The 24,000-nt window shown below is 35.6% G+C and overlaps 1 protein-coding gene across 2 annotated transcripts in view; it reads right to left on the bottom strand.

Moving 5' to 3' along the window:
- LOC144964556 (alpha-1-inhibitor 3-like) overlaps nt 1-24,000 on the bottom strand; it is an 84,299-nt gene that overhangs the window by 40,815 nt on the left and 19,484 nt on the right. For both annotated transcript variants that reach the window (XM_078898982.1, XM_078898981.1), the window contains exons 6-15: nt 22,430-22,561; nt 21,634-21,718; nt 19,688-19,796; nt 18,590-18,814; nt 14,898-15,074; nt 13,663-13,869; nt 11,770-12,025; nt 8,897-9,090; nt 2,495-2,644; nt 1,240-1,345 (exon numbers count right to left, since the gene is read on the bottom strand). In XM_078898982.1, coding sequence (XP_078755108.1) covers nt 1,240-1,345; nt 2,495-2,644; nt 8,897-9,090; nt 11,770-12,025; nt 13,663-13,869; nt 14,898-15,074; nt 18,590-18,814; nt 19,688-19,796; nt 21,634-21,718; nt 22,430-22,561 — 1,641 coding nt within the window. The remainder of the gene's footprint in view (nt 1-1,239; nt 1,346-2,494; nt 2,645-8,896; nt 9,091-11,769; nt 12,026-13,662; nt 13,870-14,897; nt 15,075-18,589; nt 18,815-19,687; nt 19,797-21,633; nt 21,719-22,429; nt 22,562-24,000) is intronic.

Genomic DNA, 24,000 nt, shown 5'->3' with positions numbered 1-24,000 from the left:
TAGCAATCCTGTTTTTCACTTCCAGCTCATTCTTTCCGTTGTTGGTCATTGTCTGTCCAAGATATTTAAAAGAATCTACTTGTTCGATGTTTTGATTATTAATTTGGACTTTTGCGATTTTTTCAGGCTTCTTTGACATGACCATTACCTTCGTCTTTTGAACATTCATCTCTAGACCCTTTGCTGTACTGTTCAGGTTTACTTGATTTGCAAGGATCTGTAGATTTGTCTCGTTCGATGCCAAGAATACTGTATCATCTGCATATCTCAGATTATTTATCCTCCTACCTCCAATAACAATACCTGGAATGTGCTCGGTTTTACGGAAGATAAACTCTGTGTACAGGTTAAATAGATATGGAGAGAGGATACATCCTTGACGAACTCCTCTTTTAATTGGCGTGAAAGGTGACAGATCGCTCTGAATCCTGATGGCTGCTCTTTGATGCCAATATAGATTTGTGATTAGCCGTATATTTTTGCCATCAATGCCTGCCTTTTCCAGACATGCCATTAATTCTCCATGCTTTACCCTATCAAATGCTTTTGCATAATCGATACAGCATGCATAGATTTCTTTTTGATGATCAAGGTATTTTTGTGTGATATTATTTAAACAGAAAATTGCTTCTCTTGTCCCATTATTTTTTCTAAAGCCAAACTGTACATATCGCCAACTTCAAAAAAAGTTTAACAATTGACAAAATATTGAAAATATCCGTCAAAGTACAAGAAGCTATAAAGCACTGAAAGAATAACATTAACAAATATTTGGCATTTTCGCCATTTTGGTGGCGAAAGACAATCCCACGTGTCAATCGGTGCCATGCTTATCCCCCTCTAGGTGATCAATATATACATATTTATATATATATATATATATATATATATATATATATATATATATATATATATATATATATATATAGTTATTATATATATATATATATATATATATATATATATATATATATATATATATATATATATATATATATATATATATATATATATAAAACTTAGCTCATACCATTTGAATAAAAATAAATACCAACCGCCTTTAGCAAATATTCCTCAACCAGTTAATTCCGACATATCATCGGATTGAATCTGTGGGTTACATATTTTAGGAGTCATGAATGGGACGGGAACTGCATCATTATTACTAATAAATTATCAAATTTTATCACCGCATATGATGAACAGTTTCAACATTCATAAATTAATGAGTGTCCTTACCAATGAACTTCTTTATTCGTTTTTGACAATACTCTCGGTCAGTTTCGAAAGAGGGGGTCGATAAGTCAAATAAGCTGGTACTTATGTCCTCAATCTTCTGAAATATCTGTAGATAAAATAATGACTTTTGACACATCTTTGTCAACATGAACTCATTTTTTTGCAGGTTTGATAATCCAGAGTGATATAGACTCATTGTTGTTTAATTAAGCCCATAGTTTGTTAGGTTATCAGACCTACAAATATGTGGATGTCCATCTTTATACATTCAATTCTCTATAAATGAAGAAATAAAACATGGGGAGCAAATAATGGTGCAAGAAAAGATTCTAAAAATAAGAATCTTATTGAAACAGTACTAGGCAAATTAAATATAAAAATGAAAGTAAAAAACATCCCAAAAGATCAGCCTACTGATTCATTGAGATTATCTTTTTTTGTGTTTTCTATTTGTTTTGTTTGGCAATGACCTTTCTATCTCAAACACAAAATTACAGTTATAAATTTCTCAGGTTCATTATGCTTGACATCTTAGTGTTGCAACTAGCAAGCAGATAATAGAAACACGAGTTTCTTGTTAATGTTGATTTTGCTCTTGTTATTTCTTTAAAACATTAAACTTATCTTGATATATTCAACTGAATAAATAACAAAAAATATAACAGGTAAAGAAAAGACCCAAGAAGGAACTGTTATTCTATAATCATGATTAAAATTATTATAATCATAATAAAGATACGTCTTTCTGTAATGATTATTAAACTCTCAACATGTTTCCTAGTTAGAAAATTCAAACTTGATACAATGATAAGGACAGTGAAAGTCGAACAGAATATTGTAAAAACTGAAGTCAGATTTTTCTCTCTTTTGTTCATCCTCCATCCATTTATTCTTGAATAATTTACAACTTGCAAAGTATTAAACAGGCAACAAACTTGTGCTTTTACAAAGGGCAATGTGCACAATATGTGATTTAATCGCTTTACAATGGTCCCAAGCCAATAGTAACACCTAAACTCTACTGTAAGGCGTGACTGCATTGTTTTATCCACATAGACAACAATGTTACCGACCAAGCAATAATTTTCAACATGTGTGTGGTGAAAGAATGTGAGTAAGGAGCCTTCTCCAAGGAGTCAACTTTGCACCTCCTAGAGCGGAATTAAACAAGGGACCAATTCGTCATGAGACGAGTGCCATACAACAAGACAACAAGGTCTAGACCTGAATTTCTTATAGGACATTCCATACTTACCGTGTCCATGGTTATCTGGTGACTACCGCCTAAAATGTTGACACTTTTGTCCACGATGCCCAATCCACAAACAGATCCTGGCTCTGCCTCCAGCTGAAGATTGACCTTTTCTCCTGGGAGAACAGTCTTTTGATCGAATGTCATGTTGACCTTTCCCATGGGGGTAAAAAAGGAAGAAATTTAAGAATACCAGTGATACATATTTAAAAAAGGAATCCCTTTCATAGATCAACGATGTTCCCACTACAGTTTTCTACCTTACTTGGTTATTATGCAGTCGCATGAATGATGGATTTGTGAGATATCCAGTATTGCATACATCACTTGAATACCTTGAATGCCTTGCGAGGGAATATAGACTAACTCGATCTCTGCGATCCGCCAGTTCTTCGCTAATGGGGAAAAACATCCCAAAAACAAAGTTTGCTGAGCACGGTTTGCATTTTCGGCCCCAATCGTATGGAATTCTTTACCACCTAAAACCCGACATTGTGAAAGTCTACCTGTTCTCAAACGACATTTAAAAACCAATCTTTTTTATTCTGCTTATCATGATTCTATGTGAACTCCGAACAAGATATGTGTGTGACTGCACTGTTGTGGTGATTTTGTAGTCAAATGAATGAACTTGTGTGATACCATAAAAACTATTATTGTAAATCACCTCAGCACTTTTTGTGGATATTCGCGCTATATCAAATAATAATGATAAGTATAATAATAATAATTAAACAGACAGCAGGGGAAATTTGGCTAAAACCGTGCAAATTCGGGTTGAAAGCATGAAAATTTACATACAGGTTACCAAGACCCATTAAAAACCCATTCTGCTATAGAACCACTCTAGCAATCAATCAAAGTGTTTCGGTTTAAGGCCTTAAATTTTCCCTATTACAGCTATATTAAACAAGGGAAATAACTGCATTAAATACATATATTTTCTTCATATTCATTATATTAGGGGAAATTGGGCTAAACCCGTGCACATTGGGATTGAAATAATGAAACTTGGCATACAGGTAGATAAGACCCATATAAATGACACCTGCTATAGAACCGATCTCGCAATTTATTATAACAATGCGTTTTCAGCACGTTTATTTTTCCCTATATAGTATTACTTATCCAAGGAAAATAACAAAGAAAATACAATGTGCATTAATAATTTAAATATATTGTTGACCATTTACAGTAGCTAACAAATCAATGGCTTCGGGTGGGAACAGTACACCCACTGGATGTTTCGGGGAAAATCCCTTCGTCAGTAAAAGGAACGTTGAAAATACAAAAAAAAAAATGTAGTAGGAATTGTAGGGTGTGTTTTCCTGGATGGTTGAAGCATGAGACATTAGCGTGGTGTTATCTGGTCAGTTGATATACTAAAATTGTGTCCTATCAGTCCCTGCCATTGAAATTGCATCTGAAAACATGCAATGCATTCCTTTTTTAGTCATATGTAACATTCCCCCCCCCCTCTCTCTCTCTCTCTCTCTCTCTCTCTCTCTCTCTCTCTCTCTACTTTCTTTCTTCTTTTTAAGACCCAACAACATTCATTTATGAATTATGAGAAATTCATATGGAATAGAATACACAACTAATTTTACAGTTTTAAAATGCTACATTACCTGCAAACCAGTTCACCAGCAAGACATATAAGACCTATTTCATAAAAGCCATCAGTACACAGTCATTTTTGGACAACAACAGAAGAACAGTCGCGGGTGCTTTTAACCAAGCACTCAATTATAGCTGAAATTATTGTGAAACGGACAATACCAATTGTTTGATACCCCTTTCATAGGACGCTAGTCTATCGCAAAGTACTTTCCGCCAGATAAACTAGACCCAGCAACCTAATCACTGCTGGGTGGACTGGGAGGTCAGAAAAAAATCGAATGCATCCGGGATCGATCTCGGTCCCTTTGCGTGTGAAGTGAGTGCTCTACCAACTGAGCTATTTTGATCCCCACCTGTCACCAAGTCTGACCAAAAATCTATAAAACACGTAAAATGATTATTGTATTTAAAAAAATTATGAGGGGGGGGGGGGGGAAGGAGCACTGTCTGTGTCAACACCGGTTGCGGACATTTAAACGAGATGTAATCTGCCAGTCAGTTTGTCCGTCTTTATAAGTGTAGTTGATTATACTTGCTAAATCAGATAAACAAAAATCTATTATTATAGAATTCTGCATTATAGAAATCCCTCAAATCTAACAAAATTGAATAAGATTAACGACAAAACAATTTTGATAGTTCGTGAATCGAAAGTTTAGTGAAAGGAAAACATCCGGTTTGACGCTAAAAATAGTCATCAATGGGAATCCAAGCCACACCACACCACACTTGCCTAGTGATTTGTTAGCGCGTGTTAGCAACACGCTACTTGGCTGGCCGCCGGTTTCGCCTGGCTAGACTAGAGGGAGAGGGAGGGGAGGGGAGGGGAGGTCTAATTAAACTGGGCACGTGTGTGTGTACCCTTTGTTTAGTTATTATTTTGATTGGGCCATGTGTTGTAGACACCCACCAGTGACTCTTTGTTGAAATTTAGTCTTTTTCATTTTAGTATTGAGTGGAGATCTGTTCCCACATGTTATAGACAACAATCAGTGACACTAGCTCTCCTCTTTCTAGGATCCAAGGATGACGTAAAACAACTTTGGGTCCCTTTCGAGGCGACCAAAAGAGATACTATTTTTAGAAGGCCCTGGTCCCTTTGTTCTGAATTTTTTGTCGTCTATTTCAAAATTGCCCAATCATAAAAAGCTTATATCTCAACTAATACTGATCTCCCGGAGTGGTTCTATAGCATAAATTACCGGATTTTTCATATTCTACCACATAATATGTAATTTTCATGCTTTCAACCCTAATTTGCACAATTCAAGGGTTTTTTGGACCTAATTCCCCCTACGAAGATGACAAAAAGTGACTTTACAGTCAGAATTATCAGTATTATTGTCCACAAAAGGAAAATAAGTGTGGCGCGGAAGACTATTGGCCTTGTGACCATAATGAAAGAAGTCTTCGTTATATTTAGAGTGAGGTTAAAATGTTGATCAAAGGTGTGTGTGTGTGTGTGTGTGTGTGTGTGTGTGTGTACGTGCGCTTGTATGTGTGAACATGAGTATGTGTGTATACGAAAATATGTTTTATGGTCACATGTCACCTCCCTTCATTGGGATATTTTAGAATAGAGGGAATAAAATGACGTCACTCAGCTCTTCGACATTATTTTAAGACCGCCAGTTGAATAATTATCTAGTTCTCACTTAAGTCTTTCGAATAGACTATAAACATCAACGTTTACACATACATTTGTGTGTTGTTAAGATTCGTCTGCGAGCAAACAGGTGAGTATTTTACCTAAAAGTATAGCAATATAACTTTAGGTGAGTACAATTAATGTTATGGGAGTTTAAACTCAGCCCGACTCTGTTGAAAATTTTATGTCACAATTTCCAAGGTGACGAACCCCAAAACAAAGTTAATCGTGAATTGTATTCAAAAGTACAATCAATGGGATCACAACATTGTTACCTCAATAACTATTAACAATTCCTTTTTCACTTTCTTTTGGTGATCCTCCTTTGCATTGTGACGTGATTTTTAGGGCTGTTTCATGCTGTTAAATTACGTGTTTCATACCTTCAAACTCACCCCACAAAACAAAACAGCGATCACCAAAAGAAGATAAGAAGTGATCTGTCGTAAGTAGTGTTCAAGGAAAGAAGTGATCCCTTTGGTTGAACAACTGACTACAGCTCACTGCTCACTTCCTATAGATAGAATGCGGTTGGCCAAGGAGTTCACAACATTGCCATCCGGAAGTATAACGGACCAACACACAAACTCTGTGTAACCATGAACTTTTATAGTCTGGTTAATACAGTTTAGTGAGAACAACTCACAAACGCGGATGGCAAAAACAATAACAAAGGCCTGAGTGACGTCATCTGCATACTATCTATACACAGTAACGAAAATATCGCCTGAGCGGTAACTTAGTTCAAGTAATGACCCGAGGTTGACCGGGGTCACGCCTGCCAAATTACGGGGAATCCCCTAGTGAGTTCAGTTACGGTGATATCGGGTGATACCAGTCGATTTATGTTCACTTTCATCTCTTTGTTATCGCTTCACAGTGAGCTTAAACACAAATTTCTTTACTCGGTTATATTTATCAAGATTTCCTGTTTCCATTCATATGTATTTTATGCCAGTGCTGTATATAATGATCGTGATATTTCAATCCTAAATAGACCGTTTTTCTGTAATTTAAAATGCATTAATTTTTCCAATAAAAAATTGAATTCTTCAAACAGAAATATAGAAAAAATCTATTCTTTCACAAATAGAATCAATTATAATTGAACTGTAAGTTGCTAAAATTCCATTTGTGCGTCATCAAAATTGAATTTATTATGATTTTTAAAAATTTCGTTTAGTCATGGAGCACACTCAACAAATTCATGATAAACATTTGAATGAACTGTGTAGGCTTTGTAGAAAAGTCAAGAAACACAGAAGAAAAGAAAACGAATCTCAAAGCATGATTTTTTTCAGGATTTAAAACCAGATATTAATCTTTAAAACCAGATATTTATCTTATCTTTAATGTGGACATTAACAAAGACAATGCTAAAAAGTCCTCAAAACTATGCGTTACAAGTGTCATGACAGACTACGTACGTAATGTTGAAATTTTGAGCTTTTTTATTTAGCGCAATTTTCACTAGACGTGCTTAAAACGCTCTAAATAGTGTCCCTGACCAACGGTAACGCGTAACATGTAGAACTGGACATGATGTCTGCTAGGCGATATTACATTTTTTTTTTCCGACAGAGACAACGGGATTAAAATCAAAGATGAGGGAAAGCACTGACAACAGCAACTATTCATGCACAGTCACCACATCTTGTCGAAATAAAATCAAAATAAATCAGTGATTGCTATGTTTGCTCAACCTTCTTGAAAAACGCAAAAAGAATAAAGAACAGCAACAGGGCGACATTAGAAGCCCCGTTATGTAAAAGTATGGACACAGCACAAAATATGTCACGTGTAAGTCACGAGGCTATGGAGGCAACAGAGTGACTTTTACAGTTATAGACCAATGTCTTTGTCCTTCATTATGAAAATCTCTCTCTCTCTCTCTCTCTCTCTCTCTCTCTCTCTCTCTCTCTCTCTCTCTCTCTCTCTCTCTCTTTATCTATCTATATATCCCTTTCTATCTATCTATCTATCTATCTATCTATCTATCTATCTATCTATCTATCTATCTATCTATCTATCTATCTATCTATCTATCTATCTATCCCTTTCTCTCCCCCCCCCCGCACACAAACACACACACAGACACACACACACACACACACACACACACATATATGTATATATATATTTTTTTCTTTTTTTTTTTTTCTTTTTGACATGGTTATTATTTATCATTTGTTCCTTCGTTAAGTCGTGTTTGTATCAAGAATGCTTAAAATGATCACCCTTAATTAATCAAATATTGATCATTGCAGCAAAATAATTACAAGGTTTCTTTTTTACCCACAAAGTACTGAAACAATATTTTAACCTGGGAAGTAAATTTCAAATATATACAACTGAAATATGAAACGACTCGGACTTTATTCTAGTGTTCTTGGTTGACCACGTTTGTAACTAGTGGAACGGAAAACTGGCATAATCGTGTTCATATAATATTAAGCTAAACTCGTGTGACCATCTGTTGAATATAATTTGTGCGATGAAGACTCAATGACCGGAATTAATAACCCTCTGAACCAGCAGTGATCAAAGCGAAACAAATCGGACAGCTGCTATCGCATATCATCAAAGAACTAAGAGTGACGCACACATTGTGAGGGAATGAATGAAAGGTTACTTTATTCCTCCATCGGTTAGAGCAAGTTTTGAGAGTTTCTATCGGCTTGTTTGCTTATAATAATGCAATCAATAAATTAAATTTAACAAACTATAATCAAAATTGTGCTGATATCTTAATGCGAAATATCTCAAAGACAGTAATTCTAATGATAGAGTGTTTGGTACCATAATACAGATCAAAGTTTTCTCAATGTGTTGCCAATTGGTTTAAATTGGTAAAATTGACTGTGGTTGTGCAAAAGCGATTGTAATTTAACCAGATGTCAATAACAAATCTGTTAAGTATCACGGGAGATAACCCGTTGTACTGGTCGGGAATTTGATGGAGTGAATGACCTCTTGACCGCGGCGCAGGTGGAGAACTAAAAGCTCGCCTATTCAACACTGTATATAGGTGGTTGTTGCCTTGCTTTGTGACGTAATGTTTTGATTGTGTCAGTCTATGAATTTACGAGGGCTATTTCGTCCTAATACGCGACCATCATATCACGTCATTTACTCACTTTATTGTCGAAACAAGGTTCCACTTGGAACTCCATGGAGTCGGCCACGATCTCTCCATCTGGTAGGACATGATGGATAACAAGCGTGAATTTGGGCGCCATGACAGTACTGATAGGAATCTCAAGCGTGAAATTTGCCATGGTGTCCGCGATGTCCTCAGATCTGACGATGGGCTCGTCGAAAGGTGGCTCATCTGTGAATGAGTAAATTGTTGAATATATGCATGCTTGAATTAGTGAAGCAATTAGATCAAGAGGCTATCAATCTACCAATCACAATTGATCAGCTACTCAATCAATTAATCAGTTGATCGTTCACTTTGTATAATGTGAAAATAAATTCCGTTGAAAGAGTTTCATAAATTGATATTCATATTATGTAACCTACCGCTTTCAAACGGTATTATGTCAGGGTGATTCAGCTGCTAAAATTCGATTTATTGTAGAGGGCGCACCAGTCCGGCAGACAGGCCAAGGAAGTTTAATACGGAGAAATCTGACGGCTTGTTTATATCACACCCACGAATTACGTGCCTGAGCGAGCCTTTACTCACACTATAGGTCAGGTTGACCTCAGGGTCAAGCGGTCAATCCTGCAGGTAAAGCTGCATACAATGCATTACGTTCCAAAAACATTAAATTGAGTAACGACGTTTCCTGTTTTCAGTCTACTACCAGTCCTCTTCTAAATTCACAACATATTTTTAAAAGCTTGGATATAACTGCATTTTTCTTGTTTGATATTTGTGTCTGGGTTTCATTATTCTGCTGTGAATAGTTCTTTAGTTATTTACACCTGAAAAACTCAATGATTAAAATCAATTACAGGAGCTTTTTTTTTTTTTAAAAATTAATATAAAAATTTTGACACGACCAATTTAAAAAAAAAGTTGTATCGTCGCATTTAACATTCTCTGTGTTTTCTAATGATTAAAACCATTTTATGGACGTATCCTTTAATATTTTATAATATTTTTTTTCTTGCAATGCACATACAGGTAAAATGATCACACTTTAGAGACCCATTTGAAATCTTTAAATGAACTTTGTAGATGTGGTAATGCAGTACTCACTCAAAAATTTAAAAAAACGTAATCGCAAAAGATTACTGTGTAATGATTTCCAATGTGAAATACTTTTGTTATTTGATATTGACATTGGAAAAGACTTAGAAACAACACATTCAAAAGTGATATGTTACAAATGTGTAAAAAGAATCAAAAACATGAAAGTATATAAAGGAGAAGAGTTTTTAATAAACTTCCGGACTATTGTAAAAAACCATCAGCATTTGCGGACAGATTTTGTCCCCAGTGACATTACAATGTGCAATGTGTGCAAAACATTTACAAACATACGAGTCGGCTGCATTAAAGATAGGCAATCAAGTTACATTCAAAACTTAGACACAAGACAAGGCACAAATTCATCACACTCCACAGAAATCACAGTAGACAATGTTATAATGACAACCAGTCTTCTTCAAGGTTCCCCTGAGTGACAGTCTCAAGTACCAGAAAACACGATAAGATTAGAAAAGAACGACAGAAAATGATCAAGTAAATTATCAAGAAACAATACAGGACAGTTTACAACGTATTAGACAGGTAGAGACACCTAAACAATTTGAAATTATCATAAGACTTTTGACTGAACTGAAAGTGACACAATAGAGCAGGAACTTGGATTCAAACCATCCCTCTCTTGAGAATCATGTTTTCCACCATTTTAGTCTCTCCCCCTTCTCTCTCTCTCTCTCTCTCTCTCTCTCTCTCTCTCTCTCTCTGTCTTGAAACAACGTCGCTAATACCACTCAGATACACACATAAGCTCATACAGTTGTGCAGTAAATACACATACACACATAAAGTCAGATAGATAATACACATAATTTACGCTTTGTACAAATAAATGTGCGATTGTGGTTTATGTTTACTTATTGAATTGTAAGAGTTTTATCCTTAGACAGCTATATGAGTCGTTAATCATTGCTGTTTGCTATTTTCATGTACTATGTAACGGGGAAATCATAGGATTTGCAGACCTCTATAACTTAAAATTAATAGGGCGATTCTGTGAGTGCAGGACTTGACAACCTATGTAAAACGTTGCTTGGTGTGGAGAATTATTACATAAAATTTTCTTAAATAAAAAATTTAACCTCCACCTCAAATACCAGATTACAATGTCTATGAAGTTCTCTAGTACCGATTAGTTCAAGATGGGTATGTCCCAATTTAACCAAATATTTATTCTATTATACAAAAAAAGCAGTCACAACAAAGAAATTATATCAGTTAGAGTGTAATCTAACCCGGTCAGAAAATTTAAAACAATTGGACTACTTTGAAATAAAGTGGACTATCCCCTAATTGTTATTTAAACTCAAATGCCCACTTTCTCTCACTTTTAAAAAAAATGTTTGTGCCAAGTTTTGTTCACCGCACGATGTCAGTGTTTAATTTCATTGTTCATCGTCGTAGTCTTAAAATATGAATGATCATTAAATTTTTTAAAAGGCCCATTAAAGCGAGAAATGGCGTCCGGGTAATTTTGGAAAAAAAAAAAACAAACTTTTCTTTTATAGTGCGGGATAGCCCACTTTAGGAGGTGACTTGAAAAACCCGCTCTCGTTTTCAGTAATGAGAGAAAATCGGTATTTTGATCATTTATTCACTGAGTTAAAAAACAATATACTTAGTTTCTTTGTCTTATATTATCAATGCCTGGAGTGTTTTCGAAGTTCAGCAATTTCCTAGTGATATCAATGTGTCTTAGACGTGACTGAGAGGGTTTTATTCTTAACTTAGAGTCACCTCCTCAGTAATCCTCTTAACCGACCAATCGTATCTATTTCTCTATAATAAACATACAATTAAAGGGTGGGGGAAATGGAGGCATGGGAGGAACAAAGTCATCCTCGTCATCTTCCATCTCCGGTGGTGAAGGATAAGCTGAGTCCCAGGGTGGAAGATTATCTGGGTCCGGTGGTGAAAGATTAGTTGAGTCCGAGGGTGATCTGTCGTCAGAGCTGCTGTCACTAGAGTGATCAAGGCCTTGGTTGAAAACCTCAGCGTTGGGCATGTAGTAGTAGCTGCCGGACTCCACCACCTTTCCTTTGGCAACGATCTGGAAATGATTTTGAAAATAGAAATAAAATTGTGACCCACTTCTCCATCTTTTAGGTATTATATTTAAGATGAACAAATAATGGAAAATCATTTAAACTCAAACAAATTAGAAATAATGAAGTTTGGTCATTTTTGAAATTTAAGAAACTGCCTATTAATTTTGGGTAAAAACTGATTTTACATAATAGCAAAAAGATTAAAAGGCGTCCCTATTATCCATTGGAAAATTAGGATAGAGTTCGAGAAATAATCCTCCCCCCCCCCCCCCCCCCCCCTCTCATGATTTTTCAGAGTTCTGTTTACCACAAAATAATACCGAAGTGAGATGATTAGACACAAATGTGTTTTCTTATATATTTTCGAATTCAAAAAGGAATTGTGACGGGATCGTTTAGATGGTAAATAATGAGTTCATAGTCATAAGAACAAAACTTGGAAAAATTTATATTGTATTTTATTTTGGACAATAGATTTAGTCGCTCTCTATGATAAAAACTAAAAACAAATATTTTGATCGTTTTAACTTTAAATAAAGATCTGAAAAAGTATGTATGAAACAGTGCTAGAAAAAAGAAGAAGGAAATCTACAGAAAAAGCATCTAAAAACAGTCTTTCTCGAATGAAATCGAACCTCAACCTGCTGACACCAATCCTTTTTCAGATCTTTATCATACACCAGTGCCTGCTCCCGAATCTCTCAATGTTACTATAAAATAATTTTAACCACGACATAAGACCGATTCCAGGTGATGGGAAACATACAAGAATTATTTTTTTTCTTAGTTTTCTTTAATAGGCGCTAATACTAGCAATGCAACTTTTGTCAAGTCCTAGAATTAGACAATGTGTTTTAAGAGTTTTACATCCTTTTACTTAAAATTTCATATTATGTTACATCATGTGTGGTGTTATTTTCTTCAAGATCTCAATTATAAATTACAAATTGGATGCAACGAAATCCAACCATTGATCACTTGACTTCCCTGTGTACGAGTTTCACAGCAAATTTGTATAATTTCATAACACAACAATAACCAAACTATGAGGTCACAATACACGAAGATGACCACCAAAAGAATGTGAACATTGACTTGTATTGAATAGTACAACTATTGGAATCGTTCTAGTTTGTTCCCTTGAGCACAACTAACAACAACTCGCTCCTCTCTTACTTTTGGTGATTGTCTCTATGAATTATGACGCAATTCACTCTGAACATTGTTCGAATATTATAAGCAGTTTGACCTTTGTTCGAAGATGATGTCACAGCAATAATATTCATGTTTTCTCTGTCAAGTACTAAAAGTCTATCAAAATTCGCTGAAAGGATGATGACAAACAGAGAAGATTAACATTAAGTTAATTAATTGTGTAATATTTTATTTTATTAGGGGTTCTCGATAGCTCAGTTGGTAAAGCACTTGTTTCTTACGGAAAGGGTCCGAGATTGATCACAGATACACAAATACCCCCCCCCCCTCTCTCCTCCCTACCCGCCTCCTATCAGTTCATCAAGCAATTATTCAGTAGCTGGGTCTGTTTGACGCTTTAGGAATCGGGATAAACTCCTACACCATGGGCCAACCGACTCTGAATGAGCATTTAATAGCAATATTTGATTATTGTAGCAAATACCTGATATTTAAATTCTATTTCAGCCCCAGCCCGTGTTGTGAATGGGATTGAAATGGTGATGTTATCTCCACATTTTTGTTTGTTCTCTGTCCTCGGAATTTGGATGTAGCTTAACGAAGGAGAAAACCACTGCTGGAGACGACCAAAGGCTCTTGGCGTCTCTAAATGCAAGCTTTCGTCCAAGTCCAAATAGTCCGCTGCTTCAGCCTGGTGGGTGAACAATCAAAGAATAAAGCTCAATTAAAAGAAACTATTACCCACCGTCCAAATTTGGATGAAAAAAAAATTAACTCGAAGTCAAAATGGTCAGAATCGGAAAATTTAATGTTTTTTATCTGTAAGAAACACGACTTGTTCCACGCAATAAAGGTATTTATTTTAACTCAAACTTAAGAGAGCATGAGAGAGAGAGAGAGAGAGAGAGAGAGAGAGAGAGAGAGAGAGAGAGAGAGAGAGAGGAGCCCGGGTGGTATACCGGCGATTGCATATGTCATTCCCGACATGCTTATGTATTCTTTTTGACGTGATTAATTCAATAGAAGGAAATCCTCGTTGATTCACTGTTCATGATGTTATGAAAGATAACCTTAACGCTCAGTTTTAGTTGGACATACCGTTTAGAGACGGTTGAAATGAACCGTACGCGAATGAAACAAACTACCACATGCGCGAGAACATCGAGAAGAGTGAATCACGACAGCAAAGCACAGGATTTTGTGTTGTACAAGTTCGTTACATTTGTTATAAGATTTGGGGCGAAAGACACATTGCGCCTTTTTCAATTTATAGACTCGAACTTGAAGGAAAAATCCAATAATATCATTACGAATATCTTTTTAAAACTTAAATTTGACAAAGAGAAAATAGACAAATATTACGGCTATTATTGGGATCCATCTTATCTTGTCATTAAGTGGCAACTGTACATCGAAGATAATCTTGACTGTGAATATGGTGAGGACAAATGGACTTCCTAGGCTTTTATTTTGATTTTAGTTATTTCCCTGTCAAATTCAATGTGGTCATTTAAAAAATAATTTCAGGCAGAGAATTCCATATTAAGGTGATGCTTGGAGTTGAGATGAGCATTAACTCGGGACTGCGGGACCTGGTATGAGTGCTGTTTTCTTTTGTTTGGGATAAGGCGATCAAGTGGGATCGTTGTCAGTTCATGGCGAGCCTTAAAGAGGACTTTGACTTGGGACTTTTTTATATTAGTCAATAAATAGTCTTACCATGAGAGACAACTCTTCAGTGTTTCCACCAATCTCTCCACTGAAAGAAAAGTAAACCATTCCAGCCTCGTCTGATGTGTAATTTGCAGTCAGCTCCATGTTTGTTTGGTAGTCTTTGGCAGACACAAGGATATTTTCCCCGACAGCTGGCTGGCCATCTAGTAATTTGACTATCACCTGCAAGAAAATATTATTGTAATGGATGTTTTAATAGATTGGATGAAGTTGACGTCACTCTGCTCCGTGAGAATTAATCACCTAATGGCGGTCTTAAAACAATAAGAAAAATGTGTGACATCAACTTCAATCATTCTATTTGATTTAGAATTTTATAAAACAACTCGTAACACAGTAAATGAAACAAATCTGTGACCCACTATCTCAAAGTGGTGTTATGGTGGGATGAACTTAATGCTGAAAACCGATTTTATAGCCATTGTGTGAAACGGTGTCAATATCACCTAGTTATGGTGTAGAATAAGCACTATTTCTTGCGTTGCAGAGAAAAAAAAAATCAAAACACAAAGTTTCTAATTCTTATCAGGTTAGTATATATCTAAATTAACTTTTCGGAAAATTCGATTCATCCCGATCTAACACCGTTTTGAAACGATGGGCCGTATATTGGAACTATGATTTATCTTTAATAAAAAGAAACAGACTTCTACAGAAAATGACAGTGCTCAAATTGTAAAATATAAATTAGTCTATGGGCATTGTGTTGTGACACTTGACTACCGATTAGAAGGTCCAAAGTTCAAGTCCCTCTTGAACAACATATAGTTGAGTTCTTGGAAAAGGATCTTTACTGCCATTCATGACCGTACTCAGGAATGAGTACCTGACCATTAACAGCATTGTCTCTGTCGGAAAAAAATTGTAACATCGCTTATTGGGCGATAAATTTATTGATTGGTGACAGCACAATTTTCTTGAAATTGATATCTCAAAAACTAAAAAACAAATGTTTACCAACAACAGAAAAAAAAAACCGAACAAATGAAATCTGTTAAAATAGGAGATGTTAATATAGAAATTGTAGATGATTTTAAATACTTTGGCATGACGCTTAGTCAAAATTTGAATTTCAAACATCATATCGACACTATGTGTAAAAAACAAACATAAAGAATGCGGTATATAACTTTGTCGAGATAACAACAAATAACAACCGAAAACAAAAAATAACAACAGACAGGGTAGATCGAAGGAAGAGAGAGAGAGAGAGAGAGAGAGAGAGAGAGAGAGAGAGAGAGAGAGAGAGAGAGAGAGAGAGAGCGAGAATAAAAAGAAGAAGAAGAAGAAGAAGAAGAAGAAGAAGAAGAAGAAGAAGAAGAAGAAGAAGAAGAAGAAGAAGAAGAAGAAGAAGAAGAAGAAGAGAGAGAGAGAGAGAGAGAGAGAGAGAGAGAGAGAAGGAAGGGGGGGGGGGGAAGGACACGATTCCTTTCCTTAGAAAAAGGAAAGAAAGGAAATTTGATGTGCAAATCTCATTATCTCATTGTTTGTAAATTTACTGTAACAAAATTGCATGTAATCTATATAATATGTATTGCTATTTCTGACAAAAGCGTGAAAGGAACACACACACACACACACACACACACACACACACACACACACAGAGAGAGAGAGAGAGAGAGAGATAGCGAGGGAAATGGTTAATTTAGGGAGTGTATGTGCATGTATGTATGTGTGTGTATGTGTGTGCGCGCGCGTGTGTGTGTGCATGTGTGTGCATACATGTATGTTATTATGATATTATTAGAGAGTGTGATGATGACTCGAAATGTAATTATGTATGTGTATCATTTGAGTATGTAACTCGGTTGCATATTATAGTTATTCTTTTATACAGAAAGGAAAGAATGGAGGAAGTGTGTGTGTGTGTGTGTGTGTGTGTGATATATATATATATATATATATATATATATATATATATATATATATATATAGAGAGAGAGAGAGAGAGAGAGAGAGAGAGAGAGAGAGAGAGAGGACACAATCCCTATTTTTAGAAGAAGAAAGAGAAAGGGAGAAAGAAGGAAAGAGAGGAATGAAATAAAGGAAGAGAGAGAGAGAGAAAAAAAAGAGCGGCTTGTGGAGAGAATGAAAGGACGAGTGCGGAAGAGAGAAAATAACAGAGAGGGAGCGATGGGAAGAGGCACACACACACACACACACACACACACACACACACAGAGAGAGAGAGAGAGAGAGAGAGAGAGAGAGAGAGAGAGAGAGAGAGAGAGCTAAATAACACAATCTGAGAACACGACCTTTGCCCTTCTGATGAGGGATATCTTTGCACAAGCTTTCCATCTTACAGCTCGTTACAGGAAAAATAATATAATATTGGAGTATGATGAGGATGGTGATTGTTTTATAGGGGAATGGTGTAAGAGAAGGATGGTATCGGAAATATTAGGATGATGTGATGATGATGATGATGATGATGATGATGATGATGATGATGATGATGATGATGATGATGATGATGATTACGATAATGGTGACGATATTATGTTACGTATGTTCTATATAATATTGTATTGTTATAGATGTGTAACCAAATGACAAATTGCCACTATTTTGAGGACAATAAAGACACATTATTATTATTAATAGGCGTTATGCCTTTCCTACGTGTTAAACGTTACTGTTGGCTAGGGACACTTTGCAAAGCGAGTTGAGCACGTTTAGTGGACATTGCCCTATATAAATGCTCAAGTTTAAGTTTAAGTTTTAAAGAAGGAACAAACGGACTAAACAATAAAGATCAAATACCAAACACGGAACGTTTTGGGCTCAAAACCCTTCTTCAGCCAATAACATAAAAAATAAAAACTTAAATACATTACTAAAACCCATATCGTCAATCTTGTTTTTTAATAAAGTATTCAAGATTTTATTGGGGTTTTTTTTTTTTTTTGGGGGGGGGGGGGGGGGGTTGTAGTTGTTGGCTGAAGAAAGGTTTTGAGCCCGAAACGTTCCGTTTTTGGTATTTTGCTATTTTTTGAAGCTGTTATATTCATTTTTGTTTACTACTTTTTACAGTCCACAGCTTGGTATCACTTATAAAATAAAGCAAGATTTAGATGACAAATTATGACATGACCATTCATCTCAAACGGGCACTATGCTGGATTGAAGAAGACTTTAACCCTCGCATTACCAACTACTGTAAAATCTTCACTTTTGTTGGGACACAATGAACATTTTTCTTATTCAGATTTGTTTTGTAAATCACTAAATCGGAAGAAACATATTTGCTATGGCTATAAGAACTTAATGCTATTATGTAAACCTCGTCTTTGTTCAGAAATTATTTATTAGTATGTAATTGTTGCTTTAGAATTGAGAGTAAAAAAACTTGTTTGTCGAGTAAGTGTGGCATTTCAGGAAAATACTGAAAATAGTCGGTATTGAGAGAGTTAAGTGAAATTTAAGCTTAATTTATATATTTGTAGTGACTCTCTAAGGAGTGTAACTGTTGTTTCTCAGACTTAAAAGAAAATTAAATTTCTTATTTCTTGGTTTATTTCGACATAATTCCAGGAATATTGATGCGATAGACCAGAAATAAGTAAACAATTATACTATTTTTAGGGTTTATTTTTGAAAATAAATAGTTTAACGAAGGTAACGATAATTTATTTAGATTTGGAACCTTGAACCCTAAAATCAAGACTTGCCTGGCCGTGTATGGGAAATCCTGGCTTGAAGAAACCGTTAGTAGTGTCCATCAGTACCATGTTCAGTTGTTTTCTTGACAAAGAAGGTCCTTTGTGTGTTGCACTGATTGTTGAGCCAGTTCCAGATTCCGTAACGGACGCATCGATCTTTAAGTGCCAACCGCGAAAGAGGAAGCTGGACAATAGTGATGATGCGTTTGCAGTAAAATTGTAGCAGCCTTTTATCTGGTAATGAGAAACAATACAGATATTAAGAATTGCTTTAGACATCTGAACAAGACGTAATCTACACAACAAGAAACTCCAATAAATCAGGATGTCAAAAAAGTAGTCGTAGTAGTAGTAGTAGTAGTAGTAGTAGTAGTAGTAGTAGTAGTAGTAGTAGTAGTAGTAGTAGTAGCTGTAGTAGTAGTAGTAGTAGTAGTAGTAGTAGTAGTAGTAGTAGTAGTAGTAGTAGTAGTAGTAGTAGTAGTAGTATGAGTAGTAGTAGTATGAGTAGTAGTAGTAGTAGTAGTAGTAGTAGTAGTAGTAGTAGTAGTAGTAGTAGTAGTAGTAGTAGTTGTAGTAGTAGTAGTAGTAGTAGTAGTAGTAGTAGTAGTAGTAGTGGTGGTGGTGGTGGTGGTGGTGGTGGTAGTTGTAGAAGTAATAGTAGTAGTAGTAGTAGTAGTAGTAGTAGTAGTAGTGGTAGTAGTAGTAGTAGTAGTAGTAGTAGTAGTAGTAGTAGTAGTAGTAGTAGTAGTAATAATAATAGTAGTAGAAGTAGCAGAGGGAGAAGTAATAATAGTAGCAGAAGTAGTCATCGTCATAGTAGTAGTAGACGTACATTAGTGCAATAATAGATAGTAATGGAGAAGAATCAGATTAAGAAGGAAGAAAAGAAGAAAAAGAAGAAGAGCAAGAAGAATATACGTAAGAGGAGCAGGCAGAGGAGGAGGAGGAGGCGGGAGAAATATTGGAAGAAGAAGAGGGGGAGGTGGAATAAGAGGATTAGGGAAGAGTGATTAAAAAAGGAAGTATCTAGAGTGAGAAATCGTTGTTAAGTGAAAGAAAAGACAAACTAAAATAATGAAGATGAGACTATTTTAAAAAATGGATTGCCTTGACGACTTCATGGAGACAAGGACCTCTTCCTATGGAACGCCCAGCATTATCAACGCCACACACATTGAGCTCCAAAGTTCCTTCCAGGTCTTTACCGTACGTATATCTGGTAAAAAATAAGCTTCTAATAATAGAAAAATACTCTCTTTTGTGAGGTGCCCGAAGTCCGACACACATTTTTAATTAACTCTTTTTCAATCGGAAATATAGGAGGCATGAAATTGACGTCACGCAACTCTTTTTTGTTTGTTTGTTTATAGACAGCCATTTTAATTATTATTTCTCTTTAAAATATATCATTAAGACTAGAAACGTTTACGGTTATACATATTTTTATGTATCGGTATGTTATATCGGCTGGCGGATCTTGTGAGTATTTCACCTAAAAGTATAGCATCAATATCGATAGTGTAGATGATTCCAATGATTTTGTGCCTAAAACAATTACCAGTTGTACCCGCCAGATCAATCGTTCGAACACACACAAAAATACGAAACATTAAACGTTTATTTTGATAAATATAAGTTAGTGGGTTTACCCAACTGGTGGTCTAAAAACTATAGAAAAGAGTAGAATGACGTCATCTTCACTGATTCTATAAGATACAGTTTATGTTTTATATATAAAGCACGTTGCTTGTTCGTGTCATATGCCCTTTTTGTTCTAGAATTCAATATTGCCCAGGTACTCCATCACACCTAAGTCAAGTGGGATAAAGTCAGACAAGTTGCTTAAAATGAAACAAATGTAAGTGAAATAATATTGTGTGTAGTTTCACAAATTCAATAAATCTGCTAAATGTGCTTTACACTGCTTCTTTCATTCCTGAAACGAAAAATCTCAAACCAGATTTCTTATTGTAAAACTATATATTATTACGCCTACACGACTATAACTTCTTCTTCTACTACTACTACTACGACGACGACTACTACTACTACTACTACTACTACTACTACTACTACTACTACTACTACTACTACTACTACTACTACGACTACTACTACTATCATTTCTACTACTACTACTACTACTACTACTACTACTACTACTACTACTACTACTACTACTACTACTCTACTACTACTCTACTACTACAACTACTACTACTACTACTACTACTACTACTACTACTACTACTACTACTACTACTACTACTACTACCACGAATACGACTACTACTATTACCACTACTAATACTAATAATAATACTACTACTACTGATAATATTGGCAATAATAATAATAAAAATAATAATAATAATGATGTTGATGATGATGATGATAATGAGTCCTTTTGTCTCTGGTCCTCTTGAAATGCATTGTCTTATTCCCATCTGAGTTTAGTGGGTAAATGAGGAAAGTGCCTTACTCAAAGCAACAAATTAAAGATGTTTTTTTAGATTATCCAAGTGACAAATCAAGGAAACGGCACGGTATAAGATAAATATCCCCAGTCGAGAAAGACCGATCCTTTGGGATTATTTTTTGTCTTGTAATTTGCTTTCTTGCTTTTTCTGGCACTGTTTTGAACACACTTTTTTCAGATCTTTAAAGTAGAGTTTGTATCAATCGCAACTTCAGTGAACCAAGTGATTCCATCATACTGAGTATGAAGGCAATGTGCTTAAGATAAGATAGGATAAACTTTGTTAATCCAAAAAATGGAAACTACATTGTGTTCACAAGAATAAATCTCTCTCTCTCTCTCTCTCTCTCTCTCTCTCTCTCTCTCTCTCTCTCTCTTTCTCTCTCTCTCTTTCTCTCTCTCTCTCTCTCTCTCTCTCTCTCTCTCTTTTTTTTCTCTCAGAAAAAGAAATGATAATAATAATGAAAATTAAATTAAGGATACGTCATTTTTTTTTACCGCAGAAGGAATGAAAGAGCTCAAAAAGCCGCATTGTAATTTAATGAGTATTTTTTTTTTTTTAAATATCACTTACTTGGCACATACTTTTCCCTCGATTACTTCATCTATGGGCAGGATGTAACTTGGTGGAGTTATGGTCACTTCAAATCTTGGCAATACTGGAAACAAAAATAAAGAGAGCATAAACCATCTGTTTACCTACAGTGGAATCCCAATAACGCCATCACCGCTAGACCAGAAAGATTGTTTTATTTTCAGCAATGCTGACTTTATCCATTATCACTGGAACACACTTAGATATAGAAAAAAATATTAATTTTGAACCACAAAGAGGTGTTGACTTTTAGCAGAAGTTGTCTTTAAAAGTGTTGAAGAAGAAGAAGAAGAAGAAGAAGAAGAAGAAGAAGAAGAAGAAGAAGAAGAAGAAGAAGAAGAAGAAGAAGAAGAAGAAGAAAAAGAAGAAGAAGAAGAAGAAGAAGAAGAAGAAGAAGAAGAAGAAGAAGAAGAAGAAGGATGAGGAGGAGGAGGAGGAGGAGGAGGAGGAGGAGGAGGAGGAGGAGGAGTTTCATGGGTAGAGATAGGTAAGTTGGCGGGGGAGGGGGAAGGGAGGGGGCAAGTGAAGTATAAACCGATAATTTGTGTTTAGAACGAGAAGAGGAAGTAGAATCGCCTTTTATTTTAAAATTTAAAGACGTGTTTAACTCTTTCAGGGACAATCAAAGCCGAAAAGAATTCAAGTTCCGGTTCAATACATCTCCCTATAGCAGAGATTTGAAGTGCTCTATTTATTTTCAAGATCAAGCTCTAGTGTCGTAGAAGTTTTGAATTGGTTAAAAGAGCAATTATGATACTAAGCATATTTCATTTACCGTATTCCTTGACTTCAAAGGATACCATGCCATCTTCAAGTAGACTCGACTCGGTTTCATTCAGGAAGACAACTATTTCCCATTGTCCGAGACGAACTTCTTTGGAAAGTTGAAATTCCAAACTAGCAATACCTGTTGGTAAAGTAGGGTCCAAATTATTTTATGTAAACCTTGAAAGTGTTAATGGATCACAATAATGTAGCAAACGTATGGTAAATATTCGAAACAATTCTTCAGATGTCATTTTAAAAAGGAAGATATATTGCATTATCACCACAATCTCATTGCATAGCAGGCTAAGAGGTTTAAATGTCATTCTCATAAAACAATTCACAACAAACAATCTATTACTATAAACTATTTGCTATTCTAAGGCAGCAATAGGAATAATCTTGGTTTGTACAGCCTATTAAGTTTTTAATAGACACCACCATCAATTTGGAAGTTAAAAATGATGACAAAAACTTGAGATATTTTTTGTCACTCATTAGTCCCCACGAAAGAATAATTTTGAGCGCGGTGAGAGATCGGTAGTTAAGATACTACATGAGCGCGGTGAGAAAATGAGAGTCATAAAGATATTACATGAGCGCGGTGAGAAATCGAGAGTAACGATATTACATGAGCTCCGTGAGAAAATGAGAGTCGTATAGATATTACATGAGCGCGGTGAGAAAATGAGAGTCGTAAAGATACTACATGAGCACGGTTAGATATCGAGAGTAAAGATACTACATGAGCGCGGTGAGATATCGGTAGTAAAGATACTACATGAGCGCGGTGAGAAAATAAGAGTCGTAAAGATATTACATGAGCACGGTGAGAAATCGAGAATAAAGATATTACTTGAGCTCCGTGAGAAAATGAGAGACGTATAGATATTACATGAGCGCGGTGAGAAAATGAGAGTCGTAAAGATATTACATGAGCGCGGTGAGAAAATGAGAGTCGTAAAGATATTACATGAGCGCGCTGAGAGATTGAGAGTAAAGATACTCTCCCAACGGTTGCTGGAGCTGGACTAATAGGAACAGATCCTATGTCAGTGTCATATCACAAGACAACAAAACACTAGTTGCCGTCAATGCTTACCGGTCTACAAAACATCGACTGTAAAATTGTATATTTATTAGTGTGTAAAATAATTCATTGTTTAGCCCTTCAATAATTACATCTTGTTACTGATATACATCAATCGTCCTCGTGTTTTAATATTACCCGTGTCCTTTACCCTGGAGCAGACGAGACTGGCAGACACACACATTTCAGAATGTTCTTCTGTCGACATATTATCTTATATTAAAAATTCGCTGTCCTTGGAAACACGTCCGTGTAAATGCAGCAAAACCAAGCTAAAAACTGAAAAGGTTAAACAGTTCACTTCCTTACATGTATGTAAAAATTTGGCCAGAAAACACGTCCTTAAATATCGATCGATTCAAATGACCCTAATCTTGGCAAACCAGGGACCTCGCCCCAGATATTTTTCAAATATATGACAAAGTTCACAGTAAAAATAATGATTAAGAAATACTATTTTTTAAATTTAAGAAACCGACTTCACTCTCTTC

Source organism: Berghia stephanieae, chromosome 2 (assembly GCF_034508935.2).
Source record: "Berghia stephanieae isolate SIO BIC M18660-M18661 chromosome 2, UCSD_Bste_1.3, whole genome shotgun sequence".
Lineage (NCBI taxonomy): Eukaryota > Metazoa > Mollusca > Gastropoda > Nudibranchia > Aeolidiidae > Berghia > Berghia stephanieae.
The sequence above is the reverse complement of the archived record's forward strand: the minus strand, read 5'-3'. Positions and strand labels throughout refer to the sequence as shown.